At 42.3% G+C, this 9,389-nt stretch overlaps 1 protein-coding gene across 1 annotated transcript in view; it reads right to left on the minus strand.

Moving 5' to 3' along the window:
- The window catches only part of SMYD4 (SET and MYND domain containing 4), a 33,282-nt gene extending 23,959 nt beyond the window's left edge, over positions 1 to 9,323 (minus strand). The window contains exons 1-3 of the mRNA XM_015566809.1: positions 8,994 to 9,323; positions 6,240 to 6,385; positions 1,613 to 1,757 (exon numbers count right to left, since the gene is read on the minus strand). Of these exons, the coding sequence (XP_015422295.1) occupies positions 1,613 to 1,757; positions 6,240 to 6,373 (279 nt within the window). The 5' untranslated portion in view covers positions 6,374 to 6,385; positions 8,994 to 9,323. The remainder of the gene's footprint in view (positions 1 to 1,612; positions 1,758 to 6,239; positions 6,386 to 8,993) is intronic.
- Between the last annotated feature and the right edge of the window lie 66 nt (positions 9,324 to 9,389).

Consider the following 9,389-nt stretch of genomic DNA (forward strand, 5'->3'; position numbering starts at 1 on the left):
TTATTTGTTACTATGTTCATGAAACTTTGATACAGATTTAACAATCACTTGAATGTTGAAAACCTTTTTCTTTTTTGTTGTTAATCCTCACCTGAGGGTATTTTTCCATTGATTTTTAGGGAGAGTGGAAGAGAGAGGGCAAGACAGAGAAACATTGATGTGAGAGAAACACATTGATTGGCTGGCTCCTGCATGAGCCCTGACCAGGGCCCAGGCTAGGGAGGAGCCTGCAGCCAAGGTACGTGCCCTTGACCGAAATCAAACCTGGGAGCCTTTGGTCTGCAGGCCGACACTCTATCCACTGAGCCAAACAGGCTAGGGCTACGCTCATTCTTTTAATATACAAGATCACAGACCTGGTTCCAGGGAGTGATTCATCTTGCTTTAAATCTATATTTATCTTTTAAAAGTTATGGGAGGAAATCTTTTAGGGCTCTTGTTCCAGTTCCTACCATGAAGGAGGACAACAAGAGCAATAGGTTGATAAAAGCCAGTATTCCTCCTCAAAATCTAGATCATTGATGGTTAGTGTAATTTTTTTAAAAAAATATATATTTTATTGATTTTTTACAGAGAGGAAGGGAGAGGGATAGAGAGTTAGAAACATCGATGAGAGAGAGACATTGATCAGCTGCCTCCTGCACACTCCCTACTGGGGATGTGCCCGCAAGCAAGGTACATGCCCTTGACCGGAATCAAACCCGGGACCCAAACCGGCTAGGGCTACGCTCATTCTTTTAATATACAAGATCACAGACCTGGTGCCAGGGAGTGATTCATCTTGCTTTAAATCTATATTTATCTTTTAAAAGTTATGAGAGGAAATCTTTTAGGGCTCTTGTTCCAGTTCCTACCATGAAGGAGGACAACAAGAGCAATAGGTTGATAAAAGCCAGTATTCCTCCTCAAAGTCTAGATCATTGATGATTAGTGTAATTTTTAAAAAATATATATTTTATTGATTTTTTAGAGAGAGGAAGGGAGAGGGATAGAGAGTTAGAAACATCGATGAGAGAGAAACATTGATCAGCTGCCTTCTGCACACTCCCTACTGGGGATGTGCCCGCAAGCAAGGTACATGCCCTTGACCGGAATCAAACCCGGGACCCTTCAGTCGCAGGCCAACGCTCTATCCACTGAGCCAAACCGGTCAGGGTGGTTAGTGTAATTTTTAAATATTTGTTGATAACCTTCAAAACGGAGTTCAACTGGGCTGTGGCAATGGAGCTTATTTTCCTTTCTACCTCATCTGAGTCACATGTGGCTAACCAAAAATCTAGCTGCTCTCTAAACTGGGACTATCAAACAGCCTCATTTAGACAAAAACGGCATACAAATCCATGGAAGGTGACAGACATGAACAAGGTAGGGGGAAGGGTCCAATACTACTGCTACAGGGTGTATGAAGGAATATTGAATTCAGGACATATACTACAAACTACCCTTTGTTTCAGAATATAGCCAACAGTGGAATTCTGTCAGTTTTCTTTGTCAAATCCAACCCACAAATTATAGACAAAGCTACCACTGGCTACACAATTCGGCATTTGAAGAAATATGCCCAGTTAAATTGTTGAAACAGCCCCTTCCCCCTGAGCTGGGAGTGTCTTACCTTAGCGTACAGCACTGTGGCTCCCATATAATCCTTCTCCTGAAATTTTTTGTTTCCTTCTTCTCTGTAGAAAAGGGCAGCACCGGGGTCCTTTCCCACCAGGTAACCTCTAGAAAGCCTTTTTAAAAACATCTCATCCTCAGGTCTTTAGGGAGAAAGAAACAAAAAAAACCCACAACATATTTCAGGGAAGGCTTTGTTATTTCAAGGAAAACTTTTAACCATTGTGTTAGGGGCAGAAATAGACTATTGGGGACCAGCTCAATGATAAGAAACATTAACCATGCCCTGTTAACCAGCATGGTTCTGCTCTGCTTAGAGAAAGCACATTCTAACCTGGCTGAGTGCTGTACGCCCTGAGACCTGGGCGCTAACATCGGAATGCAGCCCAGCCAGTCTCCTTTTGAGAGAACTGGCTTCATGGAAAGATTTATAACCTCGTGGCTGAAACAGTCTAGTCCCGGAGGCACCCGCCCTTGACAACCCCAGCCCTATTGCCTGTACCCCTTATCCCGTGCCTGCTTTCCCATGCCTGTACTTCTTACTTTCTTATGTAACCTTTGCCCTTCGATCCAACATAAGCAGCTGGTTTATAGGAAGGGTTAGAGCAGTTTTTGTGGATGACCTGCTGCTCTCCCCTACTGCCAGCATTACTGGAATAGACACTCATATCCGATTCAACCCTGTCTCTGCTCAATTGGCTCAAGGCGTGACAGGCAGCCCAGACCTCTTGGTTGTCTGGTTACAATTGCACTTGAAAATGATGATCTGCAAATCATTGGGACACATGAGGTTTTATTAGGTAATGTGATGGGAGTGGCAGGGGGGTGGGGATCTTGTGGTCTCAGAGACTTAGGGACTGGGATTTCTACGTAGAGGATGGAGGGCTAAATTTTTATTTTTTTTTTAATGTTTCTTTTTTTTTAATAGATATTATTGATTTCTTACAGAGAGGAAGGGAGAGAGATAGAGAGTTAGAAACATCGATGAGAGAGAAACATCGATCAGCTGCCTCTCGCATGCACCTTACTGGGGATCAAGGCCCCAACCTGGGCATGTGCCCTGACCAGGAATTGAACCGTGTCCTCCTGGTTCATGGGTTGATGCTCAGTCACTGAGTCATGCCAGCCAGGCAGAAATTTAATTTTTAATAAATGTAGCATTTTGAAGCAATGGGGAATGGATGGACTGACTAGTCAATAAATACTGTGAAAAAATTATCTGGAAAAATACATCCAGTACTCTCTCATATCATACAGAAAAATAAGTTCCAGCTGGATTAGAGAACTAAAACAAAAACACAAAACTAAAAAAACATGTTAGAAAAAAATAAAGGATATTTTTATAATCTTTGAGTATAGTAGACTATCCTAACTAAGACACATAACCCAGAAGCCAAAAAGAAAATGACAGACATGGCTGTATAGAAGTTAAAACATATACACACAATTTATATATAATGCAAGACACCGTAAGTAAAATAGATAAATAACAGACTAAAAGAAAAATCTGTAGTATATATAACAAAGAATTACACAGCCAGATTTACTAATTAATAAGAGAAACACAGATAACCCACTAGAAAAATGGGCAAAAGGCATAAATGAACAACTCACAGTTGATATATAAATGGATAGTAATATTGGAAATGGTGAATTACTTCATTAGTAATCAGAAAAATGAAAATTAAACAAGATTATTTTGTCCTTGTGGTTGGCAAAATTAAAGACTTGCTTTTAATGTTGGTGAGGACATGGGAAAGTGATTTTCATATGCTATTTGTGGTAAACTGGTAAAGCCTCTTTGGAAGATAATTTTGCAGTATTAATTTAATTTTAAATGCTCATAACCATTGATGCAACAATTCCTCTTCTCAGGTCCTATGTTAAGTTCTAAATGTATGTACAAAAACATATATAAAAGTTGTTCACTGCAGCACTGTTTGTAACAGTAAAAAAAAGAAAAACAACATAGAAATAACTAATTACCCATCAACAGGGAAAAGAATAACTAAATTTGCCATATTACACTAGCAATACCATGTAGTTGCTAAAAAGATTAAGGTGTGATGTTGGAAAAAACCTCACAGAACCAACCACATAATATAATTTAACAGAGAATAAAAAGATATGGGCATATTTATCTACAAATGAATGAGAATACATAAAAAGAACTAGAAAGACACTGTGTTAGTTGCTGGCACAAAGATGAAATGTGCACCTTGAACTTGAAACATACGTGTTTATGTGTCTGCTCAGATGAGGTCCTCATTTATGTGTCAAATTTAGCATTAATATGTGTCAGTCACTGAACTAAGAGCTTTATACACATTATCAAACTGTCATTCAATCAATATTTGAGTACCTGTGTTTTTGACACTGCACTGCTCTTGTCTAAAGAAAGACAAACAAATACTGACAGGGTCCTTGCCCTTATGGAGTTTATAGTCTAGTAGTGAAGATAGATACTAATCAAATGATTACACAAATATGAAAAGGAAAGGTATGCAGTGTTGTAAATGTACAAAAAATGAACATGTCTTAGCTGGTTTGGCTCAGTGGATAGAGCGTCAGCCTGTGGACTGAAGGGTCCCGGGTTCGATTCTGGTAAAGGGCACATGCCTGGGTTGCGGGCTCCATTCCCAGTAGGGGGTGTGCAAGAGGCAGTCAATCAATGTTTCTAGCTCTACTCCCTCTCCCTTTCTCTCTGAAATCAATAAAATATATTAAAAAAAAATGAACATGACCCAGCTGGGATCCAAGGAAAGCTTTCCTGAGGAAAGAGTTATATGATTCTGAAGGATGAGCAGAAGTTAATTAGTTCTTAGGGCATGGTGGAGTAGAAAGGAGACAAAAAGAATTTCAGGCAGAAAAAATTTAAGTGGAGGCCATGTGGTATAAAGGAGCATAATGCATACCAAGAATTGAAATAAGGGGATGGGGCGGGAACAGAGGGAGGGAGTCAATGAGGAAAATAAAGGGGGACGTCTATAATACTTTCAACAAGAAAGATAAATTTAAACAAACAAAGAATTGAAAGAAGGCCAATATGTCTGAAAGGGGAGTGTGACGAAAGAGGAGGCCAGAGGATAGGCAATGGTTAGATTGCACTGTCTTTACTGACTATCTATGTGAAGAATTTTAGTCTTTATTATAAGAGCAAAAGCAACTCCTGAAAGGTATTAGTGAGATCAATAAAAATTGACTTGTGTCCTGGGTGGTGTGGCTCAGTTGGTTGAGCATCCCCTGTGCACCAAGAAGTGGTTAGTACTTTTACCACTTCCCAGGTTTTGAAAGGTATTTTCATTAGGTAGAGAGTTCTAGATTGGCAAGTTTTATTTTGCGTTGTTTTCCTTTTAGTATTTTATATGTGCCATTTAATTGTCTTCTGGCTTCCATAGTTTTACTGGAAAAAAGTCAGCTATTGTCTTATTTTTACTTGCATATGGGTAACATCTTTTTCTTCTTCTTTGGTTGTTTTTAAGATTTTCTTTCTTTCTTTTTTTTTTTTTTAGAATTTTATGGTTTTCCTAACACAAATACAATGTATATACAATCTGTCTATTCATTTTCTTCGCTGTGCAGCCTGGAATTAGTGACTCTGATGGCCAGCGGGGCTGCTCTTTCCACAGTAGCTTTGTGGTTCTTTGAGGATACATTGTGTGCAATCTCAGCACACACAGTAAGAGCTGTTACACATCAGCAGCACATCAAGCTCCTTGAAGTTGTGGACCAGAAACTTCCAAAAGCCACTGGGCGGCATGTACTTTTTTTCTGGTTGCTCCCATAACCAAGGCTGGGCATCAAGATCTGGCCCTTGACCTTCTGCACATCCTACTGTCAATGCCTCTAGGCTTTCAGCAGTTCCACCTAATTCTGACATATTGGTTTGACTGGAGATGAACTTCTTGGTCCTCTTTTTGATAATCTTGGTTTCATAAGGGTGTGAGGGCAGCCATGGTGCCAAGCAGGAGATGGCTGCCACCTAAGATTTCTTCTTTTTTCTTTAGTTTTTGGCAGTTTGAGTCTGCTGTCCCTAGGTGTGAAATTATTTATGTTTACACTGTTTGGGATTTGCTAAGCTTGTGGAATCTGCGGGTTGATGTCTTTTACCAGGTTTAGAGAATTTGTGGTGCAAGATAGGTGATCAATAAAAATTTACTGAACTTGTAGGAAACTCGTTTCAGTTTTTCTCTCTATATATTGTATGTGTACTACGTTGGGACGTAAAATATTTCTTACTGAAGGGAGTAGTCAAGAGAATTTGAAAAATACTGGAGTTAATCCTCTAAGGTCCTTTCCGAATTTGAGCATTTAGCAATTTCTATGTACAGCTGGTAAATCTCCACTACAACCTCTGGGCAATGGTAATGTTCACAGCCTAGTGACGATATAGCAAAGCACTGATTATTGAAACATAACATCGATACCGAAAAAGCTACATAGCATCCCTACCTTTTCTATGATAGTAGGTTAGGAAACACTGGAAATAGCAAGAACTGCTGAATGTCCCAAAATATAAAAATCTGAATTTAATCCTTCCATCAAAAAGATAACGTAAGAGCAAATGACAAACGGGAAAATTTTCCAGATCAAAATTTCCCTGGTTGAAGCTTCCATTTACTTACTGAAGAAGCGAAGAGGAGTGAAGAAAGATATCGCTCAAAGTCTCTGCTGTACAAATTGTGACCTGAGTGGATTTTGGGAGCAAAGACCACTTCTGAAGTACGTATGATTTCCACTCATCCACAGGCAGATCCATGGTACTTCAGATCTACAAAATGAGTAAGAAAATAAGGAGCTCAGATTTCTACTGATGTGCAGTTCTAGCAAATCAAGATTTCATTCCAGCAAGCATGAAGCCACAAAATCAATTCTTCAGATCTTTTTCTTTTAGTCCTCACCTGAGGAAATGCATTGAGAGAGGATGGGAGGGAGGGAGGGAGAGAGAAGGAGGGAGAGTGAGAAGAAGTAGAAAAAGGAGAGGGAGAGGGGAAGGGAGAGGGGGAGGGAGGGGGAGTGGGAGGGGAATGAGAGAAAGAGACATTGATGTAAGAGAAACATTGATGACAGCCTCAGTGCACATACCCCCTACTGGGGATGGAGCTCCCAACCCAGGCATGTTCCCTGACAGGGAATCACACCAGTAACCTTTCTGTGCACAGAACTATGCTCAACCAACTAAGCCATTCCAGCCAGGCTATTCTTGTGAACTTTTTCAATAGTTATTTATATGCTGAAGAAGGATCTATATTCTCTCACACCAGTTCACTCAACTGTCCTTTCACTTAGAAATATTTAGCCCTGGTCGGTGTGGCTCAGTGCATGGAAAGGCTGCTGGTTGGATTCTTGGTCGGTGCACATGCCCAGGTTGCAGGCTCCATCCCATTAGGGGGCGCCTGTGGAAGGCAGCTAATGGATATTTCCTTCTCATATCTATGTTTCTCTCTCTGTCTCTCTCCTTCCTCTTCCTCTAAAAAAATTTTTTTAAAAAGAAATGTTTATGAAAAGTGTGGGGAGCCGCTATAGGGTTAAACCTCGGACTGACCTGTTGGCAAAGTCACAAACAAGTCCCAGCTTAGAGGGCACAGTCCTCTTAAACATAATTAGGCTTGACCTTATGAGGCTCCCTAGATCTTACCTGGGAAACTAATGGGCTGAGGGAAGTGCAGCAAGAACAAGAACAAAAACAAGTGAAACTCACAAGAACAGTGTAACTATGGAAACCACTACCTTGTTTACCTCTGACTATAAAATAAAGGCTCAGTTTATCTCGGGATCTTTCTCTGTGGCCTCAGCCAGGCACAGGAAGATCCACGGAGACTAAAGAGAGCTAGAGAGTTCTGAACACTGTCTCCGTGTAAAACATTCTTCGCCGACTCCGTCCACACCTTTGGGAACCCCTGGACCCCTGGGGTTGGACCCCGGCAGAAAAGCCTCCTCTGTTCCAGGCACTATGCTAGGTGACTAGACAGCCACCATCCCTGTCCCCTTAGACCAGCAGTTCTCAACCTGTGGGTCACAACCCCTTTGGGGGTCAAACAACCCTTGCATAGGAGTCGCCTAAGACCATCGGAAAACACATATACAATTACATATTATTTTTGTGATTAATCACTATGCTTTAATTATGTTCAATTTGTAACAGTGAAATTGGGGGTCACCACAACATGAGGAACTGTATTAAACGGTTGCGGCATTAAGAAGGTTGAGAACCACTGCCCTAGACCTTCATCTATCCCAGTTGCTTAAGCCAGAAACCTGAGGGATATCCGAGATTTTTCTCTGTATTTTATTATTATTATTTTCTTAAATCTTCACCCGAGTATATTTTTCCCATTGATTTTTAGAGAGAATGGAAGCGAGAGGGAGAGACAGACAGAAACACTGATGTGAGAGACATCAATTGTTTGCCTCCCACATGCCCCCGGACCAGGGCCAGGAGCCTGCAATGGAGGTCCGTGCCCTTGACGGGAATTGAACCTGGGACCCTTCAGTCCGCAGGCTGATGCTCTATTCACTGAGCCAAACCGGCCAGGGCCTGAGATTTTTCTTTCTACTCTTCCCTGACAGTGAATCAAATTGGCACCCTTTCTGTGCATAAGTTTGTTTATATGCTGTAGAAGGATCTATATTAAGTTAACGAATATTTCTACTTCTTACATAGTTCATCCCCCCCCAGCCCTCAATCACCTTTAGTTCAAGCCTCACTCTCTTGTTTGGCATTCTTTCCAGAGTATCATAACAAGTCTCCATGCCCTCCGTCCTTCGCCCTGTCCCCCAATTCAATCCGGCCTCCAAATTTATCAATTCTCCTGGAATTCAGGAAAGCCCAGTACAAACCCTTTATTATTTTGTTTACTTTCTAATGCTCAAGTATCACTTTTCCTCTGCAACCTGCTATCCTGAGCTACTCAAAGCTATTCCCAGCTTGATAGACTATTCAACTCGCTAGTTTTTGTTTTAAAGAGTTGTCCTTTTTAAAAAATATATACAGAGAGGAAGAGAGAGGGATAGAAAGTTAGAAACATCGATCAGCTGCCTCCTGCACACCTCCTACTGGGGATGTGCCCACAACCAAGGTACATGCCCTTGACTGGAATCGAACCTGGGACCCTTCAGTCTGCAGGCTGACGCTTTATCCACTGAGCCAAACCGGGTAGGGCCACCTTACTAGTTTTTGCACAGGTTACTCATTTTCCTGGGGGCATTCCTACTCTCACTTGAAGTGCACAAGGCAAATGTCCACACACCCTTCAAGATTCAGTTCAAGTGGCACCTCCTCCGGGAAGCCTTCCCTGATTTCCCATCTGTGTGATTCCGGCACATTTGTCTCTTTCCGGGGGCCAATACCATGTCTACCTGGAGTTAGGGCTACTCACAGTGGAAGCTCCCTCGACAGACGGCTCGCCTCTGAGGTCAGGAACCGGGTCTAATTTACATTCAGAAACTCCCACTGTGCTAAGCTCAGGATCCACACACAGCTTTTACTACATTTAGCAGCGGGGCATCAGCTCTAACTCTGCTCTGGGTTCCCAGGCTGTCTGCCCGCTCCAGGCCGAGCCGGGCATGTTCCCGAGAGCCCGCCAGCAGAGTCCCCGGAACTGGTCCCCGGGGCCAGTAGCTGCGTTCGCGTCACCCTTGGCGCGCCCGGGCAGTTTAGCTCCCCGCCTTGCGGGCCCAGATTTCCCGGGAAGCGGCCCGGAACATGGGCTCCGGAGCGTCACGTGGGCCTCCCGCCCTGCCTCGGCCAATGCGGTGGCTGCTCAGCTCCTAGA

Source organism: Myotis davidii, unplaced genomic scaffold (genome assembly GCF_000327345.1).
Source record: "Myotis davidii unplaced genomic scaffold, ASM32734v1 scaffold363, whole genome shotgun sequence".
Taxonomy (NCBI): Eukaryota; Metazoa; Chordata; class Mammalia; order Chiroptera; family Vespertilionidae; genus Myotis; species Myotis davidii.